General features: G+C 44.2%; 1 protein-coding gene across 2 annotated transcripts in view; it reads right to left on the reverse strand.

Annotated features, from left to right (window-relative positions):
- Positions 1-22,787, reverse strand: part of pard3ba (par-3 family cell polarity regulator beta a) — a 133,107-nt gene that overhangs the window by 92,577 nt on the left and 17,743 nt on the right. For both annotated transcript variants that reach the window (XM_083938336.1, XM_083938335.1), the window contains exons 3-5: positions 15,073-15,247; positions 7,505-7,611; positions 2,537-2,619 (exon numbers count right to left, since the gene is read on the reverse strand). In XM_083938336.1, coding sequence (XP_083794462.1) covers positions 2,537-2,619; positions 7,505-7,611; positions 15,073-15,247 — 365 coding nt within the window. The remainder of the gene's footprint in view (positions 1-2,536; positions 2,620-7,504; positions 7,612-15,072; positions 15,248-22,787) is intronic.

The raw sequence follows: 22,787 nt of genomic DNA on the forward strand, positions 1-22,787 counted from the left end.
AACCTCTGCCACGGTCACACAACAAACTGTACGCACACATCCGCGCCAAGAGCACACCCAATTTGCATTCTTATTGCTACATCTATTGCATGCTCACAAACACCATCAGTCACATTCCTCTAAATTGAATTCACAGATACACACACATGCATCAAATTTACATCTATTAGAGAACACGGTAACATCTAAATTACAGATGTGCACAAGCCATGAATTAGACACACACACACACACGCAGTTTGAATTGACTTGCAGTGATGGTAAACAATCCGACCAGAACAGGATGCGCAGGTACAAAGCTGGTCCTGAATGATGTATATGTATTCACAGACTGTGCAGGGTTCAAACAAACAAACACACACACACACACCCACGCATTTACACAGCTTCATTTACATTCATAAAAAAACAAATGGCGGCACAAACAAGCTCATCAGAGGCAGCGGTAGCTTGTTAGAGCCGCACTCAAATATGCAGAATAGCTCCACTCACCCATTTTAGCATCCCGCTGACACAAACACAAACACAGTCATTCCACTGGGGGGGGGGGGGGGGGGGGGGAGAGAGAGAGAGAGAGAGAGACAGAGACAGAGAGAGAGAGACAGAGAGAGAGAGAGAGAGAGAGAGAGAGAGAGAGAGAGAGAGCAAGAGAGAGAGACGAGGGACAGTGGGACGGATGAAAAGAGCAACGAGGAGTGAGACAGATGGAGCTCCAACTCTTGGTTGACTTCCTCTAGATCAACGGAGGCCGAGTGCCTAACTAACTTGCGGCCGGGACTCGCTGCAAAATGTGCCCTCGCTCGCTCAGCGCGGCTTCTTCAACCGTCAACCATCTGTTACCATGGCAAACTATCTGTGAGAAGCGTGCCTCTATTGTATCACAGTGCTGTCAGGACACCGCTGCACTGTAAAATGCTGAAAAATCACCATCTGTCACTGCGGCCAAGTCTTCTTCCCGAGCGCCCCTGAGTTATTTTTATAAGAACAATCAACTAATCTGAAAATCGCTCGGCTGCAAACGATGCCGGTGCCAATCTTTTTACTTTTGTCACGGGCATACATGGGGCTACATGGGGTGAAGGGGTTCTGATGGAGGGGCTAATTGTTTCCATAGTGACTGTGTGACTGACAGCCTGGAGAAATGAAGATAAAAAGTCCTGTCATGCCAGAGGCCTGCAGGTGACGTGCCCAAAAACAGAAGTGGGGGTTACCTTGGTGAGATGTACATAATCACCCAGGGTACAGTGCACTCATTCCCATGTACACACACACACACACACACTTACACGCACAGAAAAGTTGATGCTGTCGATACACAAAGAAGCACTCTCGTGTCAAATGATGACAGGGGAGATGAATAATCAAACTCTTTACCAGTGCTGGAGTGATTAATTAAATGAGTCGTTGATTGACAGGAAGTAAATTGAGCATTAATAGCTATTTTGTTGTTTGACTGTTTAAATGGCTGCATTTGATAGAGCCGGTTAAATTAACATATAGGTGTTCAAAGGTCAATATGCCGGATGTCAATTAATTACGACAGTAGGATAAACAATAATTAAACAGGTCCCACATTGGGGCGACCGGTGTCACAGTGGTTAGAGCCTTCACCCCATGTAAAGAGGCTGAAGGTCCTCGAGGCCGCGGCAGCGGGTTCGACCCCGACCTGCGGCCCTTTGCTGTATGTCTCCCCGTCTCTCTCTCAACCTATTTCCTTACTGTCCTATATAATAAAGGGAAAATTGTCAAAAAAATAATCTTTAAAACTAATAATAATAATAATAATAATAATAAAAAGGTCGCATATTGTAAAAAGTGAGATTTCATAAAGCAGGTTTCAGAAAGTGTGTCTTTAAACGAGCCGTCAGGACTTCTGTACCGTTGTGATGTCACAACTACACTATACCGTATGTACAGTAGGTAGAAAGTGCTGCTACAGTGCGGTTACAGTTATTCCCTGGCTGCAATGACAGTGCAGAACAGAAGCCTAAAATATAATTTTTGAACCTGAAAATGAGCATCATATGTCCACTTTATGAGAACTATAATAGTGATAGGGAATTCTTTACATCCCCTTCCCCTACTTCAGGAGAGTGGGGCATTACTAAACTTGATCTTTGCCATGCGCTCATTACAACAGTACACACAAAGAGGGGTTACAACTAAACATTGTGTCTCTATAAGTCATATGTAGATCGACTCAGCTGAACACCGACGTCTTGTTTCAACCCTGTGTAGGAAATCTGCCATACAAGTTAAGTTGCCTACACAAAGTGTCTACTCTTAAGAGTGAAACGAGTGGAGGAACTTCAATCCAACGCCTGTTCAAAACTCCCCTCCTCTCCAGCCTACCAAACCATTTATTGGGACGCATGCGGTGACACATACGCATGTTTAATCCAGTCAGTGTCAGCCTGTCAAACAAAGACTGGAGAGTTAATCTCGGTCTCTAACATCGCGCCGTACCCAGCTACAGTATGATCCGCCTGCTGCCACGATGACATCCAGACACACACCTGCACGCACACAGTGTTACCTGAAGTTAACTTGGCTCATCTTGGCGGGGGGGTCGTCTGTGTGCAGTCGGTCCAAAGCTCCTTTCAGTACATGGTGGATTTCCTGTAAAAAAAAACAACAAACGGACCCTTTCAGTCAACGTGATGATAATAGCATACAGTGACAAATTAAGAGCGTCTACATTTACACACACTAAACAAACAGTAGCCGATCGGGGACTACCAGGAGGCCCGTCCCCAATTAGCAAAACAATCTGACTCCACCATCAATCACCTTTGCAGACAGCGAAGAGAAAACGACCGCCGGACGCAGAGCTCCCTACCACGCGCCGCCGTCCTCCTTTCACTCTATGTACATTTCTATCCATCTAACTCTCCCTCCCCCCCTCCCTCCATCCCTGCCCTGTGTCAGGCAAGGCTCTATTTTTAAGTCGACAAAATCAACAACCCCGGGGCAAACAAATAAAAAAGGAAGATGGAGAGCGAGAGAGAGAGATGTGGTGAGGAAGAAGGAAAACGACGGCATCAAACTGCTGCGAGATGCTCAAACACGCTCGGGGAGCGGGAGAGAGAAACTGCCCCAAATCATTTAAGACAAGAGGGGTGCAATTAGGTCCTTCTGCCTTGTCACTTTCATTGTGTCACCAGTACAAATGGTTAAAAAAGCTCCCGCCCACCAGCCCGCTCCTAGCAACCCCCCACCACCACACCCCAACTCCCCGATGGACCCTCTGTCAGACACCGAGTAAATACACGCTTTCACGCATACATTTCCTGCAAATGCTACCTACACGTATCTGCGGAGCACCAAACATAAACATTGTGTCTTTACGGAGACACATGTACACATACTGCCTGCACAAATAGTGACCCACTTATCTGGGCAGTGTGAGATTACCCAACAATAGAGCTCATATGTGTGCGGGGGCAGAAAGACGAGCTGGAGGCTCCCATTGTTGCTGTGCATCTTCCCGCAACGCCATTAGCTACCACAGAGCGGGCTTCTCCTCCTTCTGTCCGTACACACACACACACACACATGCTCATCACATGAGTAAGATACTGGCACACAGCCTTTAGGAACGCAAGGTGGGAAGGTGAACACATATGTATCAAAAACACAATTCCAATGCTTTATAAGAGCAGTATCGCGTAACTGAACAAACACGCACACACACACATGGTACAATAACATAAAAAAGATTTATGTCTGCTTAGCTACAGTGTTATATAAGGTATGTTAGGATACACCACACAAACACACACACACACACAAACAAACCTGCCATGCTTTAAAATGAAGGGATCACACCATAATGCCCAGTGTGAATCTAATCCCTGATTGAGAGCACTCCTGTTTATCTACACATAAAAAACAGCAGCTTTCCTCTTTGGGCACCCTACTGGTGCTCAGCCAATCAGCTCGCCCCACTCACTGCTCACTGCTTCCTCCCTCTAAGTATGTGAGATTGCGGCCTTTGTGTCTTTAAGGGTGAAAACTTGACACAAACTGCACCTTTATGATGAATTTTGTGGCTGTTTTCAGTCGCTCTACACATTCTAAATTTGCGCTTTGGCTCAAGTGTCAGAGAACACCACATCAACATCCAGCTTTCTCAGAGGGTGACGAGTGCGTCTGCTTCCACTGACACTTTAACCCCCGTCGGTGCTCACACATCGGCTCACACTTCTGTTGAACTCACACTTGAACTGACAATAAATTCTATCAGCCGACACTTAAAACTCATATTAACACTTAAGCTATATATATAAAAAAAAAAAGAAAGTTCAGCACAGTGCTGACTCTTTTGGTTTTCGGATTCACCTCCTTTCGGCACTTTCACTTTAGCTGCTACTTGTTCCAGCGCTTCGACTCGATCAACAACTTAAAGATGGCGTTTTGTAAAAAATGATTTTCATGTCTTTTTTTTATTATGAAGCGAGAGAGACAGGCGCTTAAACTGAGCGTTTCAGACAGAGGGTGAATACAGGAATATTCAGACAGGCAGGATGATAAAAATAATTTATTTATAGAGTATTAAAGCATGTAAACATGTTCTAATAGAAGTCTGAACCTAAAAATGTATCAGAATAAGAACCTTTAAGAGAGTCAATTCAAACTTCATGACTACAGTTGAAATGTGAGACATTTTAAGCTTTTTCCAAATGTTTCTACAGTTTGTCAGTGAAAGTGAGCACACGTAAATTTTGTTTTACATCATGTTTCCTTCACTGAGTGATTTCAACGTGGCAGGCTTTGTGATCCCGGGATGAACGCTCACGTAATTTGTGAAACCTGTCTGGAAACCCGTCTGAGCACGACTAACAGGTTGTCTTCTCTGTTATTGTTGCACGCTGCCATGTTTCGGGGTGCCTGTTTGTAGTCTGAGGTATGTGTGAGTGACAGGGCGGTGTGCAGACGTAGGAGAGATTAGGTGTTTGTGTGCGAGCGTGTCAGACAGATGAGTAATGAGGTGTGTGTGTTTTTTTTCCGTGCATTTCCTCTGGGTGCCTTAGTCGTCTGCTACACATCAGGCAATTGAGAAATAGCGTGTGTAAGAGAGAGTGTTTGTATGTATGTACACAGCGGGATCACAGCTTCGGCGCGCTAGCCTGTGCTCCCTGACCTTCATCATATCCATCACATCAGCTGACTGTCGTGGTCAAATTCTTTCGCCTCCATTCTAGGAGAAAATACAAACTTACAATACTCAAGGGACGCGCACGCGGATACACACCGCATCCAGCTGCTAAGTTTCATTAACACGCTGTATATAAAGACAGAAGTTAGCTCAGGTGTCAGCATTCTACAACACGGCAGAAGCAAACACCACCACCGGACACAGTGGAGCATATTTAAGTCAGACTGTCTGCTGTGTTAACACGGATTGCATCAGTGCAGGTTTTGAAAATAGGCCAAAATTGTGGAAGGTAGAGCAAGGGGAGCAGCAGAGGAAAGGACCATAACAAGGATTAGAAAAAGGAGAGCGATTGAGGTAAATAAGAGAAAAAGAATGCAGTGTTTAGCACCGATCATCCTTTTGCCAGTTTCATTAGCTCTTCTGAGCAAGTCAGGGAGACTAAGAGCAGTATGTGCATAGACTACATGTGGATCACAGACAGAGAGAAGTGGGCCAACCTTGGCCTTCACCACAGCAGGCAGGGAAATCAATTAAAGGGTCAGGGCGCATATTTATCACTGTATCGGCCTTAATTACACTTTATCTAGCTTTCAATACCTCCTCCAAGACAAGCAGAGACAGAAGTGTGTGTGTTACTTTAAGTGTGTGTGTGTGTGTGTGTGTGTGTGTGTGTGTGTGTGTGTGTGTGTGTGTGTGTGTGTGTGTGTGTGTGTGTGTGTGTGTGTGTGTGTGTGTGTGTGTTTGTGTGAGTTAAGTGAGTGTGTGGAGATAAGGGTCCGTTTGCAGAGTAGTGGTACAGTGGATGAAGTGATAGTATATTGATCTATGGAAGTCCATCAGGCCCAGGACTCAATATGCTCAAGAGCTGCGACGGCTTCCTAGCCTTACACACACATATAAACACACACACAAACACACGCTTGGACAGACACACACACACGCACGCACACATGCACACGCACGTGCACACACACACACACACACACACGCACGCACGTACACACGCACGCACACGCTTTGTTATCTTCTAAGTGCCTGGGAAACGTATTTAATTATCTTAAAGGTCACTTGTTATGCTGATTTTCAGTTGTATTTTTTGTTTTTTACAAGGGCATGTTCACATTATTTTAATCATACCGTTTGTCTGAACATACCTGCCCCAAAAAAAGTCCTATCAGTGGTACTGGGTGTTCTGAATCTGCCCTCTGCACCGTCACTGCAGCCGTGGAATGACTGCAATGTGGCTACACTTTCTGCGTACATAAAGCATGCAGGTATTTGTGACATCAGAACCGTACAGAAGTCCTGACGGCTTGTTTGAAGACAGTTTCTGAAAACAGGCTGTGTGTTTCTCTGTGGATTGAGCATTTGATGCTTTCACAGTATTTATAAAGCACCTCGACCTGCTTTATGATTTTTAGTTTTTACACTATTAATTTAATGAATTAACAAGGAAAATGTTTCTTTTTTATTCACCCGATAAAGCAGAGCTGCCTTTAAAACACTGTAAACAATGACTTGGTTTAAATAAGGCTGCTGAGGTTTGAAGCAGGGCGTCATCTGTCAGCCAGTTGTTTTAAATCATGTACAATGAGCCTGTTTATTTTGGTCTGTTTGAAGGGTATGGAGGCCTGAAATATGGGCTTTGTCATTGTGTTTACCAGCCGCCCGCTGATGCCTGAGTTCTGCTTAGTCACCGTTGTGCAGAACGCAGCGGGGGTGAACAACGGGACTCCGTCTTTCTACCTGAGTTCCCCTCACCGCACACACACACACACACACACCACTGAAGCCTCACACAGCCTCTGTTATGCCCACCACACACACACACAGTCACAGTCACCCACAGAGGGACAAGAAAAGGCAGCACACAAAGTCCTCCTTAATGGCAGTCTGTTTAGAAAAGAAGCAGAGCACTTGAAAAGCCGGCCCTTTCAAAGTGCAGCCTGGGGCGTGGAGCTGGACCACAAGAGGGATAGTCAGTGGGTTTCTCTGTCTTCAACACACCGGAGGAATAATGGCAAATGTGATGTGTTCATCTCTGTCATTTATCCATTTTATTTTTACATTTTTCATATATTTTCCACTGTCTCTTGCTTTGGTTAAAACACATTTCACTAGTTTGAACAGTAGGAGTTTAGCCACTGGAAACTGAACGCTTTGTCCACATCTTTCTCTGTTCTTTTCTTTTTTTTTATAAGCTATTGCACAAACCATTGAATGTGAATTTAGATTATTAGCATCTATAGCTGGCTAGCAGCTAATCATACCAAACTTTCTATAAAAGAGCTTTTTGTTACCCCTACTCCTGTAAACGACTCCATGCCGCTGTGACACTATGCTTACCAGTTCAGGAGACCTGTTGTAGTGGTTGTCAGGTGAGGGTGTGGCCCTCATATCGTGGGATGGGGTCAGGGCCGAGTCACTGCTGCTCCTCACCAACAGAGGTGTGTCTGTGTGGGGAAAGATGCAGTTAGAGACACTGAATGTGTGACACTGCACAGTAATGCTTTACATCTGACAAACTGTTGCAAAGAAATCATAACATATTTCATTTCCCACTCCAACTCCAAATGCACTAGAGGATCATCGGAGGAGGTTGAGAGAAGAAGGAAACAGAGATTTCTTTGGGTTTTTGGCAACTTCCGCACCGAGCAGCTGGCCTGCATCTGTTGAAATGAGCATCAGGGAGGCTCACAGGGTTAGACAGGCACCCTGAGGCTCTCTGAGCTTTCCAAATGCACTTGATACCAAAGCACGCACAACAACTAACATGTACGGCCTCTGCTGACACCTGAGGATGAAACTTAAAGACAAAAAAAAAAGGGAAACAGACTCCTGACTGTGCAGAGCAGAGAAATTCAGAAGAAATCATAAAGGACATGAGGTGTTTAGACAATAACATCTAATCAAAATCCGACACTGAATGCTAAAAAGCACCAACCCCTTCATGCAATACGCCCAACAGTGCACATTCTCATATGACCAGCTGTTGTCTACATGCCCCAAAACACACACACACACACATATATTCACAACCCACACAGACTTGCCACAACCCTCCCCTGCAGCCCAAAGAAGCTGGTAGAGGGAGAGGTAGCACGGGCGGGTCTGAATCCACAATAAAACAATTCAAAAGAATCTAATTTGGACCTTTGTGCTGCCTCTTGCTTTTAATATCCAGCCCAACGGGAGCAGGCTGTTATTTGTGGATGTAAAACCCGTAGCAGGGTGTTTTCAAATTTAACTCGACAGAGGCGAAAATAAAGATAGGGGAGAGAAAACGGGGATAGTGCGAGATAAACAGAAAGGGGAAGGGCAGAGCCAAGAGATAGTGACATTGAGAGGATGGAGAAAACTGAGACACACAGAAAAGGGAAGGCAAACAAAATTCTCTTCTTTCCTGTAATCAATCTCTCTTTGGAGGGTCAGTGACAGGGTCCTGGTCTAACGTGGTCAGAATAGAGAGAGCAGAGGAGAACGAGTAGGGAAGAAGGAGCGGGCAGGGGTCTCATTGTGTGTGTGTGTGTGTGTGTGTGTGTGTGTGTGTGTGTGTGTGTGTGTGTGTGTGTGTGTGTGTGTGTGTGTGTGTGTGTGTGTGTGTGTGTGTGTGTGTGTGTGTGTGTGGTTTTCGATTGTAGACAGATGGAAAAATGGTCGTTCTAACCATCCGACACAGTGCTGACTCAACGAGCGGGAATTCAAATGTGTCCAAAAAGCATAAAAAGCCTCAAAATGTCGCCTTCTTTTCATTAAGGCTCAAGTCCTGAGCTTATAGTTCCCGACTTCTTGCGTCACTGAGGGAATTAACGGTATGGGGTCTAATGTGATTTAGGAATAAAAGCAGACTTCATGTAGAAACAAAAACTACATAGAGTATAATGTGATTTTGACTGAAACATGCTTTGATTTAACACGGAAACGTCTGGAAAATAAAGGTATCTTCTTAGCGCTGGCATCAAAAGGGATCAGAGTCACACACAAAATACACCAGACAGCAATCCAACATATCAATGGCTTCTGCTGTCTCCACCTGGTTATCTATTAATCTTGTGTGTATCTAAAATAAATGACTGCCGATACTTTTCAGGAACACTAAATTAGTACTTTGTACGAATCATCTCTTCTTAGGAGGCTTTTGTGCATTACGGTGCCATATTACGCTACATTTTAGGTTCATAATTGTATTTTGGGTATCTGCTAGAACATGTTCACACGCTTTAATGTTCAAAAAACACATTATTCTATGTATTATGTAGCTTATTGGTCTAAAAAAGTGTCCTAAACATCCAGCCAGGTGTTCCACTGGCTACAAAAAGAAGCACAATTGTATAGAAGTCAATGAGAAAAAAAAAAACTCCTCGTCTGTCTGACGTTCCTGTCTGTTATAGGGAAGGTTTTTCGTTGCCACCGTACTCTACGGGGGAATTGTTGGGTCTCTGTAAATCATAAATAAGTCATAGAGTGTGGTCTTTACCTACTCTGTAACGTGTCCTGAGATAACCTTTGGTATAATTTGGCACTATAAATTAAATTGAATTGAATTTCATTTTCATTTACCACCACAGTAAACGTGTTACGAATGAGTTTATGGTCTCAAATGCTAGTTTGAAGTCTTCACCAATACAGCATGATGTTGATTTTGTAATTCATGGTCCCATAATTGCACGGCGACCTGTCAATCAGGACAGCGGCTAAGCCACATATCCACTGACCTGCTTTATAATCACAAAAGACATGGAAAAAACTTTTAAGCTAAACATTTCATTCAAACGATGGGACCTCAGAGAGCGCTATTTCTACGTCTTTACTTCTCCAGACCAACACATGCAAAAGTTTATAGAAAGCAATAAAACGTAATGGATGGTTCTTTTGCTCTCCCTCCTGTACCCACCTGTCTCATTCATGGGAATGCAGATAGAAATGGTCGCATGTAAACTGAACGGCGATTATGTATCAGGTTTTATACGTAGCCGCATTTACTTTGAGCCGGTCTGCTAAGGTGATACTATAGATTTTTTTCCCACCATATGGGGAAAAAGTTGACACCTAGCTTACACAGTGATGGACTGCACAACATTAAATCCAACTGCAAGGACAAAAGGGACATTAAGCGCCAAAATACCTTCACTGCTGCAAGGCCAGCAAGTCTAAATCATAGCACCTGTAGATCTTAAAGATAGTGAGTGATGGACTGTGAGACTTATTTCCAAAATGGCTATAATGGATTTCCAAAATGACAAACATAAATAGGCTCTATCACCCCAGGAAGACACCATGCATACTTCACTGTATGCAATGATGCAACTTTGTGAAGTGACCAAGGCCGCTCCATGGTCACAGTCAGGGTCCATTACCCGGCGGTCAGCCCCATAAATCCTCCTCCATTTATCCATCGGAGTACGATCCGCCTCCATCAATCCTCCCACCACTTAGAGCCCCCGTGTGAAGGAACCTGAGGGTCACTAGCTTTGACCTTCGACCTGCATTGACCGAAGCCGGGTCAAGCGATGTCGCAGAGGGTCAGAGGGATATTGATGAGTGACAGTTTTAACTCTCTTAGGTCAGCCACTGTTTGGTCGGTTATAAACAAGATTGGCTTGGAGCCATTACTAATCGAAGGCGACTGGGCTGGTAGAAATAGCCTTTAGCGCGGGTAGAATGTACTTTTTAACATGCCTAAAAAACAGTGTTAAAATGATTTCAATGATAAATGACTGAATCTAAAAACAGGTCTGTTTGATCAGATGAAAAAAAAAAATGAAATGTGGAGGTTATAAGGAGATACTTCCTCTTTAAGCAGTAGTGTGGCATCTGTTGCCCCGCACATCAGTCAGTTCCTTTCTGCATTGTGAACAGAACTTCCATTTATTTTGAGATCACAGACGTTTTCTGTCTTAAACATGCAGTCTCCTGCCAAAATGGGTGGAGAGGAGGTGGATGCGCTATAACTCTGGATGTATTTTAGGTTTAATTTGACACTAACTGCGCAGCCACAACCACAAGGTGCCCTGCAACTTTAAATACACGTCACCCGCCAAACTCATCTCAGTGACCACTTCAAGGCCAGGGAAACAAACTGAGAGCACACCCGACCCGAGTTATGTTCCTCCCTTATCTTTCCGTTGAGACTTGTGTAATTGGAGAGACCCTGAAGAGGCCTTGTGAACTTTGCCAGTTCTGTGTTTATCTGCCTCTGACTCTGCCGTCTAACTAGGCTGCTTATGCAATTCTGGGAACACTGAAGGTTTATTTTAAGAATTTCCTCTTGTTTTTTTGTTTTTTTCTGTGAAAGTTCTGCAGTGCAAGGATGAAAACAAGAATGCATCATGTTTCTTTCTCACTGTGTGTGACTGTGCGCGTCTAGGTACATGCGTTAATGACTCTGTGTGTGTGTGTGTGTGTGTGTGTGTGTGTGTGTGTACTATAGTTACATTTATCTAGAACAGTGACAGTGCTTCTTCTGTGTGTCTTTAGAGCTGTGTGAATGCATGTGTTTGTTTTTATGCCACAGGCCAGGGTGGTCTTGTTTCTCTCCCAATCGATAGAGCAGCCCGGCTCAGACTGCTCATGGGATGATGTGATAAGGACTCTCTTTCTAGACGTGTGTGTACGTGTGTGTGTGTGTGTGTGTGTGTGTGTGTAGCAGCGGATCAATGCAGGTCTAATCATCCCACTGGGGAAGTGTGAAGTCCAATCACCCTGTTCAAACAAGCAGTCCAACTTGACACAAAAACACGTTGATGCCTGACTGATTAGTGAATTACGTCTTCTCCTGTCTACCACCACTCAGTGAGATTACATGCACGCTATAACCAGATTATTTTGAGTAATCAGATTAAGGTGATGGTGTGATTAAAGCATTCACATGGTTTTGAGGTGACCCAGTTATTCCCAGCTACCCCTGTTTACATGATTTGTGGATAACTGGGTTAATGTCAGAAGGATATTGTACCCTATGTGATACAGCTGCTCGCCTCAGTGCATATATATTTTACCTGTTATTGGCTCGATATTCATGTTTAAGGACAGTTTTTACATAATTACAAATGGTAAAATCTTTGAGTATATATAATAATATAATTGTATTATAGTATATATAGTATATTCTTGAGTTTTTTCTTAACAATAGGGTACAAAAAGAACTCTTTGCGCCGACTTTATCAGTATAGTATATAGTATATATGAACAGGAGAGTGTCAGGGATATAAAGTGTGGATACGACATTCTGTGCTTTAAAAATAACAAATCAATACACTGAAAAAAGAGCAAATGTTCGTGTTTTTCATTTCTTTTGCTTTTTCTTCATTCCATTTGTGCAGAACGGGTTTGGTTCTCCAAGTGACGCTAACAGGAAGTAAAACTTTGCCAAAGAGTCGGTCACTTCTCCTTTTATTTCCCCTCTATTTCTTTACATTTTGGTAAATCTACATCAAGTAAGGTCATCCTGGAATTTAAGTCCTGTTTGCAATGTCACCATTGATGCACAATGAGGCCAGATCTGAAGCTATGAGGAGCTTATTGATATGATTTCAAAGCAGAGAAACTGCTAGCACTGAAAGAGTCAGGAAGCTTGAAGTATAGAATATATGTCTCTAAAGAAAACGCTCTCCAAACGGCTGTTTTAACAAAAGGTCCGCATACATCTGTGTAACACACAGTTAACAACTGATCTTGTTAAAGTAAAAAGGAGAGCAAACGCACACAGACACACATTCCCTCGAGACATTAGCAGCAGTGGATGGGTGACCGGTTTTGGGTTGTTTAGCTTGCATGCTGGGGGGTTTTCAGTCAAATTGTGTATGTGTGTATGCGCGTGTGTGTGTGTGTGTGTGTGTGTGTGTGTGTGTGTGTGTGTGTGTGTGTGTGTGTGTGTGTGTGTGTGTGTGTGTGTGTGTGTGTGTGTGTGTGTGTGTGTGTGTGTGTGTGTGTGTGTGCGCGCATATCCGAATGACAAAAGCCGCCTTATTGCATGAGCCTGGCTCTATACGAGGGGCGTCGCAGGGTCAAATCATAACTAAGTTAGTCAGGGTTCAAGCAGGTTTGAGGGGTGGAGGCAGGAAGGAGGTCCCACTGGGTTAAAGACAGGATGGCGGGTGAGGGGGGGGAATTAGTCCATTCATGCTTGGCTGGACCCTGGGCATGCTAACTGGCTACAGTGCTAATCTAGTTAGAGCTGGGAGCCGTGCAGAGACGGGGCGGAACGGGAGGGTGGGGATAGAGAAAGTATCGTGTTGGGGGTGACGGGTCAGGGTCTAGAGGGCCGGGTGGTGAGCTGGATGGCAGGTGGTTGAATCTGAATAGTAGAGTAGGCAAGAAATGACTGGGTGGAGTGGAGAGGGGGCAGATAACGGGACACAGGGCAAATGTGGGTGAAGGGAGAGGGATGGCAAAGGGCATGTGTGTATGCGTGTGTGGTGAGATCTCACTGGTTTTTCTATCGCCGACAGATGGAGAGAGGAAAAAGGAAGGGGTGATGGGGTGACCCTGTGATTAGACAGACCCATCCAGGCTCATTTAATCATTTATATCTTGTCATTCAAGAACGAATCAATGCAAGGCCCTCATATAGAAAACAATGACACGCACAGACTATATTATTTACAGAAACATTAACCATAGACAGAACAGACTGAGCAAATATTTCCCCAGAGCCTCCCTCAGGCTCCTGGCTGACTAGTCTTGTGATGATGTATCCCGGTGGAGATGCACCGTGACCCAGTAACTTGTTCACGTTGTTTCCTGACTGTAAAACTGCCATTCCTTGCTCATTTAAAAAGCTGTTATAACATCATGTGCCCATACACTGTTTGTCAAAGCGTCATTCTCGCTTTCAGCAACTGCCTCACGGAGGGTGACCTTGAACCACACACTGAACCGCTAACAACCTCAGAAGTCTTCTCTCTCATCTTTTCTTAGCTGACCCCTAACCTCTTGACTTCACACGAAAACACGTAAACATAATTCCCCTGCAGGATGTTATGCACATAAAGAAAATAACATAATTTATTACTCCGGCACTGATAGCCTCGTGATCATTTTAAGAACAAGGGAATAGCTGTTACATCCTTTCAGGCATCAAAGTACACTACACTCTAAAGCACCACTTTGAATCAAGTTTGCGCGTGATGTAAAGCACACAACAGGAGGCTTTGAATAAGTGTCAGCCGTGGATATAGCTGCTCATACTATGAAATGACAAAAAACCCAATGAGTTAAGCAATCATTTATCAATATATGCACAATGTCAGAAGCCGAATTGGAGCGTATCCATCTCCTTAATGGTGCACGGGGGTAGCTTTTGTTAGTATAGGAAGAATAAAGATGTGACAAAGAAAATGAAGGAGCAGCGTGGCTCTTATTATTTTCTTATTTATCACGCTGTTCAGTCAAATAGCTTAATAGACTTCCCCTTGCCAAAATGGGACTTCACCGTAGAATATAAAGCAGCTGCACTTAGTTAAGTCTCTATCAGACGTGTAGCATTTGTCGTGCACACTTTGCTAAATCAATATATAAAAAAAATACCCTGAAGCGCAACGAATGCGGCTCTAAATCTGAGCGTTGTGTGAAAACAAGAACGAACTGAGGAAAGAATGTTGAGTGAGGACGGCGGCTGCGAACGCTGCGTCAACACTGCATCTGTTTTCACACGACATCACGTTACAGGCAAAAATTCTCTCCATACGCAGCGGGTTTCCACTTACAGCTGTTCCATAGGTGTGCTTTCTGACTACCTCTCACAGTCACACACCTACGAGTACACACCTCCTGCAGTCTCGCCGCGATACACTTTCTCACAGGCACAAAATAAGAAATAAAAAATGGGAAAGTGTTGATTGAGCATTGCTTTGGTTCGTCGGGTGTTTGAGATTTCCGCAGAATGGAAAACATGTTCAGCAGGTGTGACGTACTGGCTTTGAGGCTGGCCTCGTTGACTTCTATCTCCCCTCTGATCGGCTCCTTGATATCGAGGTGGGGAAAGTAGGTGAGGGGTTCGGGGCTGGGCGCGGCGCTGGAGTAGCCGTTGGACATGGTCTCTCTGGGACTGTCAGTCCTCCCGCGCTGGACGTCAAACATCGCGACCAGCTGTAAGGGACACAAAAAACAGGGGGGACACAAAATGAACAAGCTTTTCGTCAAGATGACAGTTCAAACACGCAGCCAGGTTATATGGCGTCTCCACTGTGCCATGATCACAGAGAGGCTTTTATGTGATTCATCTTGCCAACAGTGGGGATGCAACCTGCTTCATTCTGCCAAGCGTGCAGATGTATATGTGTGTGTGTGTGTGTGTGTGTGTGTGTGTGTGTGTGTGTGTGTGTGTGTGTGTGTGTGTAAGGAAAGCAAGCAGAGCTGGATTCACAGCTCAAATGCCACTTCAGCCGCACGATAACTTTCTTCTTTTTGAATGTAGGAACAAAAATCGGGGGGCCGGTTCACACGCGGCGAGGTGAGGTGTGCGTGTATGAAATCAGCAGTCAAATGAGATCTGACATGAGAATGAGAAGCTGTCAAACACAATGACACGGCTGCCACGGTGAGACGGCGGGGGCGCAAATGAACAGGGGATGGAGGGCAGAGGGACGACAAACAATCCTAATTGAGACAGGGACATGATGGCAGATAGAGCGAAGGGGAGAGAGTGTGTGTGTGTGTGTGTGTGTGTGTGTGTGTGTGTGTGTGTGTGTGTGTGTGTGTGTGTGTGTGTGTGTGTTGGCTTGCTGGGCCGTGCCATCGCAGCTACGTGGTTTGATAAATGGGCGTGTGGCGGCGTGACGCTCTCATTAGACGGTGCCGGCGAAAGGAAATGACCACTTAATGAAAAGCAATAACCACAATGGAACAGGGGATGGAAATAAAACAACGGACGAGTGGAGGACGTCAATTAACGACAAAGGAACGCGGAGGCTGCGAGTGTGTGAATATTTGAGTGTGTGTAAACAATAAGCACGGACGGAGGCGGCGAAATATGCATCATCCATCACGCCGTGACGCCGCCTCTCACCTCCTCTCCCCTCAACCTCCCGTGATTCAATATCCTCATGACACCTGGTCGACGCCATGCAAAGGAGATTTGTGTGTGTTTGTGTGTGTGTGTGTGTGTGTGTGTGTGTGTGTGTGTGTGTGTGTGTGTGTGTGTGCTTGTGTGTGTGCAGTAGAGAGAGTGAGTGAAAGCAAAGATGAGGAATTGAGTGGCTGGCAGATGCAGGGAAGAGAGAGAAAAGAAAAGAGCGGACGCCAGGAAAACAATCTGATTGGCCGCTTGATGGATGCTTCTTGAGCTCTTTCTCTCTTCTTTATCGGCTTTCCTCTTTCTCTCCTTATCTCCTTCCCTCCCCGAGCCCCCGTCTCCTTTTCTCCGAACTCGCTGACAGCATCAATCAGAGCAGAAGTCTCGGAGCGCGACGCGGAGCGCGACGCGGAGCGCGACGCGGAGCGCGACGCGGAGTGCGCGCAAACCCACACGGATGCAGCGATGAGCTACTCTCTAAAAAAAAAAAAAGAACTAAAACATTTCAACAACAACAACAACTTCTCTTAAAGCGTGGAGGGCTTGATGATGATTGGCTTTCCGGGAGTTTATTTTTTATGGCTGACAGGCGGGAGTGATGCAGATGAGGGCCGCCCCGCTGCTTCCACTCATCACTCAATCAAACACAGAGTATCAACAAAATGAATTGTGCACTGCTTCATCTGGAACAAGTTGAGGTCTAGAAAAACGGCTCTGTGTTTTAGTTTTGATCACATGCTTTGTAACACGTGACCTTTAACCCTACGCAGTCATGTGACATCCTATCAATGGTGGTAGTATAGCGTGGGGCAGGGATGACGGTTGCCTCCATTGGATTTTGGATTATGGCAGAAAATAAGCTCTGTGGCGAACAAAAGTTTATGATACTTACATATTTTGTTCGGCAAGATAATCCTCCACTTATGATTCGTCATGAGCAAAAAGCTAATGTTAGACTTTGACTATGACTTCACTGTTGCCTGAGTGTCCCCACCACTAGCTTCCACCTGATTTGTGTGTTCGGTGTGATGATGTTTAATGTCTCGGACAGCCCGGCCATCGGTTTCAATTTCAATTTCTTAAGCATGTATTAACTATTCAAGATTCAAGAAGCTTAATTTATCCAGAGGGAAATGATTGTGCAACAGTTTCAATACAACGGTGGGGAAGGATCAGAGTAACAATAAGCTAACATAATCAAATTGAAATAAATCAACAATAACTAAGTGTGACAGAGTGCAATGGACATTGTGGTTAAACGTAGGTTTATACAGTGTACAACAATACGCAGCGTGCAGTTTAGCAGCAGATTGGAATAAGATAAGTACAAACTCAATAAGTGATAAGGAGCGATAAGTGATAACACTGTTAAAAATGTAGCTACACTACAACTACTACTACTACAACACTTTATTTCAGGCATTCAACCAAAAAAGCCAGATGATTTCGAGGGAACTCATTCCTTCCTAGTGAAAGATGAGGTTCAAACTAAGCATGTCCGCGTGTCTAAATGCTGATACCGATTCCATTACTTGAGCAAGCATTCACTTTCTATTTACTTTAGAAAAATGTTTGGTTTTGTTGTAATTAAAGTGACCCATTTAAAAAACAGTACCTCGTCGTTACAGAACAGCTTTGCTCAATGCACTACTAAAGAAGGTTCCTATATCTCATAGCAGATTATATTCACGTTATCAGCCAGAGGAGATTACCATCATTGATACTGTGAAATACCAGCAGCAGAGGAAACTTGGGAAAAGCACACAGCGATTTGAAATTCAGTCCTTCAAACTCTTTCGGAGGACCTTGTGCCCCAGGATGAAGAAGAAAAAAAAACACCTTGAATGGCTCGCGTTGTGTTTACTTAACACGCAGGTTTCTCTCCCTGTCCCTCCTGACTGCGATTAGTATTCCAGGAAACAAATCGCTTTATTTTTCCTGCCGCGTCTGTGGGGGGGGGGGGTATTGATATGGACCTGGGGAGCCTGCGTGTCAACTACTGCTGAATAATGTGACCCCTTTGTCTCATTTCCATAGCGCGCACGCACAAACACGCGCGCTCACAAACACACACTGATACCAGTGCCAAATACAAATGGCTGAAGCCTTCATATTGTCATGTTATGATCCTCTGTAAATCACGGCGCAGTGTGTGTATCCAACGTGACCAGACTGGCTGTGTGTGTGTGTGTGCGTGTGCGTGTGCGTGTGCGTGTGCGTGTGCGTGTGCGTGTGCGTGTGCGTGTGCGTGTGTGTGTGTGTGTGTGTGTGTGTGGCGATTATTGTGACATACATGAAAGCCATATACAATAACATGCGTGAAGCAGGAAGAGAGATAACCACTGTGTCTGTGTGGACTCTCCAGCATACACACTGCCGACGGCACACTTATAAAAACTTGGAATATATGCAGCCTTGGGTAAACAAATGCACTCTTATTTTACTCAGTTTCATAGGAAGGAAAGCACACACACATCCTGAAATACTTCAACTATAATTTTGATTAACAGATGGTCTTCTTTAGATCGAATCAAGTTGTTTAACTTCTTAATTTCTCTTTGATTTACCTCCTTTTCTGCTTTGCCAGAGTAGATTTAAATGACTTGGCTGCAATGGGAGTAAACTGCTTTTCCAGGAAATGCATGTCAACGACCCTGTGAAAATGGGAGTAAAGTTGATGCAGAGTATGTGTAGGTTGAGCAAATAATGAGCAGCAGCACAGTATCAATAACCTTCGTCATCAACCTGAGCCGCCGTTAACGAAACGTGCTTTTCTCCCTTTAACGAGTCAACATGTCTGAAATGAGAGAGGTCGATTCCACCATACTGACTGGTAATTGTAAGCGGTTAACGTGCAAAGAAAGCTAACAATGCGCCTGCACAGGAAAGGAAGAAGAAGACTGCAAGCTAGTTAACATGGATGCAAACAGTGCAGGATTGACCCTGCATTCATGCGGCGTCAGAATAATCGGAAAAATGAGTTCCCAACTGGAAGAATTTACGTCAATGCTCAAGCCCGCAAACATTTTGGTACATGACTTGCATAGCTGACATTACACAGGAACATGGCAGACGAAAATAAATGTTTACTTTTCATTAATTCACGTACTGCATAAACAGTTTCTCATGTAATATTGTATTTGGTACTAATAGTTAGTTGCTCTGCATGTAAAGAGACCAAGGTTAGTTAGAGAACTTATTTATTCCCATCAAAATAGTACCAAGCACCCCCCCCCTTTCCTTTTTTTCTTTTTCTTGAATTACTGTATTTATTTTGCTATTAGCTATAGTTTTTTACTCTATTGGTTTGATGACCATACCTATGTACTTGTAAGATTATATGTTATTTAATTACTTAGTTGGTTACTGTGACCACGTCTGATATGGGTTGTTGGGAGGGATTGTGGGATTTATGTTGGGGGTCTCCTGTTTTTTTTTCTCCTGTTTTTCACTTTAAGACAGATGCGTCGATACACTGTACAACCGTCGTACTTGCTCTTGTTTGATTGTCTGCAAAATTCAATAAAAAAAAACCTAATCACAAGTAGGGTAAAGCAATATTTTAATGGTTTTAGGTCTGGAACAAAATCATTGATATCAAGCTTAAAACTGGAAAATACAATACAACGGGACTATCCGAGGAGCAAGTGAACGCAACGTCAAAAAGCGGGAATGAACCGTCAAACTGTGCCGTCGGCGGATGACCCATTCTGCCGCAGCTGTGGCTCTACACCTTCAAAACACTGAAGGGACAGATTCAACATGATTATGTTCATGATAAAGTAGTCCCTGGTTGATACTGAAATGTCGCTCCAGATGTTGAGTTTATTCTTAAGGGGGCACTGGGGCTGAAACTAGAAAAAGCTTTTAAGGTCTGTGACTTGATCCTAGCATCAGTCATTGTTGACATACTGAAGTTGTAGCAAGTATCTTCATATCAAAGGCCCGTTTTATTATTATGGTAAATCCTGATTATGAAAAGAGCTATTTGCGGGCTGCAGGGTTGGTGTAAAACCATACAGCAACCTTCCATCCTGGGCTAGCATGACCTTTGACCCCTCCAAACTTTACACATTATTACAATGACTATCACCCAGATTGCTTGCACACGGGATTGAGAGCCAATCGGATACAGTCTGCTGCGTGCATCACGGTTATAGTTTCTTGAATTTTTAATAACGGGGATACGAAATGATCCCAGTTGCAGTAAACAGTAGACGGTGTTTACATGTTGCAACTCACAGATGGAACAGTTGAGTGTCTTTAATAATTGATGTACTTGCCGAGAATTAATTAGCCAAATGGAGCATGTCCTGTATGGGATACACTGGGGGAGAAAATTGTATGATCAGCATCGACACACACACACACACACACACATGTATATATGCAGTATATAGATATGCAATCAGGGATGTTCACACACTGTATAATAACATTATTTAAAAACACAAAGGGCTCAGACAGTATGTGGAAACAATCTCAGACACACACTTTTCACAGTTAGAGGATGAACAGTGCCACCTTGCTTTCATCAAACACCACTGCATGTTGGAACCATTCAGCCTCTGGTCTTAACATAAGCATCAGCAACACACACACACACACACACACACACACACAATACCCACAAACAAACATACACACTTCCCCATTTCATCCGCTGGTACTAATCAACCCATTTTTCTTTTCCTCTCTCATCGCTGTCTAGCACTGCTGTGTGTGTTTGTAAGCGTGTGTGTATCTGTGTGTGTGTGTGTGTGTCTATTGAGATGCTCTGCTTTTGTGCTGTTGTCATTTATCTTATGACGCCCCCCCCCCCTTCTCCGTTTCTCCCTCTCTTGCTTTTCTTCATTCTTTCTTTGAACGAGAGATGCATAATTCAGAAGAAGCGCGCGGCGTCCTGACAGTAGTATAGTAACCCAATCATCTCACACACACATACTCATATATACAGTAAACACACACACACACACACAGACAGAAAAGGCTTCTGACTCACACACACTTTCTTTACTAAAGTGCAGGTTTTACAAAGACTATTTTAGACGTCTGCTTTTTCAAGCAGTAAAATCAGAATCATAGGGAATAAACCTCCCACACACGGAGTCTTGACGTGACGGCAGAAAAATAAAAAGCCTTCACTACCCGACGATCTGATTCTGTGTGTGCGTTACTGGACACACCGTAGCGAAAAGGATTTAAACTGCGGGTTTACATTCAACTTGATGGGACTGTGAAAACAAATGCTTTCTCCGTACTGCGTGGCTCCTAACGTTGGTGCGTCTGGTGCTGCCTTTCATTCTCTTCAATCTGGAGCGGGCCCAGGTGAGAAGAGAAAGGAGAGTCGAGCGTTTGGCGGATGGAAATATCCCCCTCCGTGAGCGAACTAGATGCTGTGCAACAAAGAGGCAGATAAGATGTGTAAAGAATGGGTTTCTCCGTGGTTGTGAAGCGTGGTGAATATTTGCAGTGCGCAGGTACAGAGGGGTGAAGTGTCTCGCCCTGAATGAGAGGAAACCTTGGCTCGGGATAACCCTGGCATCGTGTGAGCAATGGCAATCAATTTGAAACGAGGCTCAGACAATTATTTGCCTTTTTTTAAATAGACTTGCAGTAAATCGTGGCGTGTGACACTCCTCTGTGTGAAGAGCAGTGAGGTCTGCGGTTGAAGTAGATTTCTCCTTTAATAATGAACAACTTGCAGCACACGTTGATGCACAAAGACACTTACAAGCACTCGAGCATGTACCAAAAACGAATCAATGTTCAAGGACACGTAAACACACCTTCACACACATACGTGAACGTTTCCAGGGCACGGCGCGAGGCCATCGGAGGAATGTCTGTCCTGTGTTATTTAAACAAGTAGAAAATTGGTTGTATTACCGGTGAGAGTGGGGCTAATCCTGCCTCTATTCCAGCCTGAATCTATACAGCACACTACCAGATGTGGGGTTTTACCTCTGAGGAACACACACAACTGGCTCTGGGCCCGCACACACACACACAAACACACACACACACACACAGAGTCCTTCAAATGACTGCACATGCAAGATTAGGGAAGCAACCTCACACTCGTGAACTGAAGCACACTAACAGATGTACAATCCAACTTGTCAAGTCTGTGGTGAGGGACTCCTTCAGAATAATGAATCATATTCAGAGGATCCACTACTTGAACCTCTAAAATGTTTCCTTCTTTCCGTTTGAAGTCGCTCCAAATATCAGCTAGGGCTTCCACATTGAACATAGCGTCTCTTTGATTCTTCTGACAGACTGATCTAAACACTAACGCGCCGAGGTAAATTCCTCAGTCTGTTGGTGCAGCGGTCTGAGCATTTGCATTCATGCAAATTTAAAAAAAACGATGACCCAGATCTCACACACTTCCACAAAAACAACAAAGTGGATGTGGAAGCGAATCGTGGCCGTAAAAATACAAACACAGGTTGATTCGATACAAAACCACTTGTGACACTTTAAGCATACACATACAGTAGTGCATCGCCACATTATTATCTTGTTACCTGTGTTTACATACTAAAGATTATCATTTGCAGGAGTTTCTTCTTGTTAGTTTTCATTAGGGATCGACCCATATGGATTTTT

This window comes from Echiichthys vipera, assembly GCF_963691815.1.
Source record: "Echiichthys vipera genome assembly, chromosome: 23".
Taxonomy (NCBI): Eukaryota; Metazoa; Chordata; class Actinopteri; order Perciformes; family Trachinidae; genus Echiichthys; species Echiichthys vipera.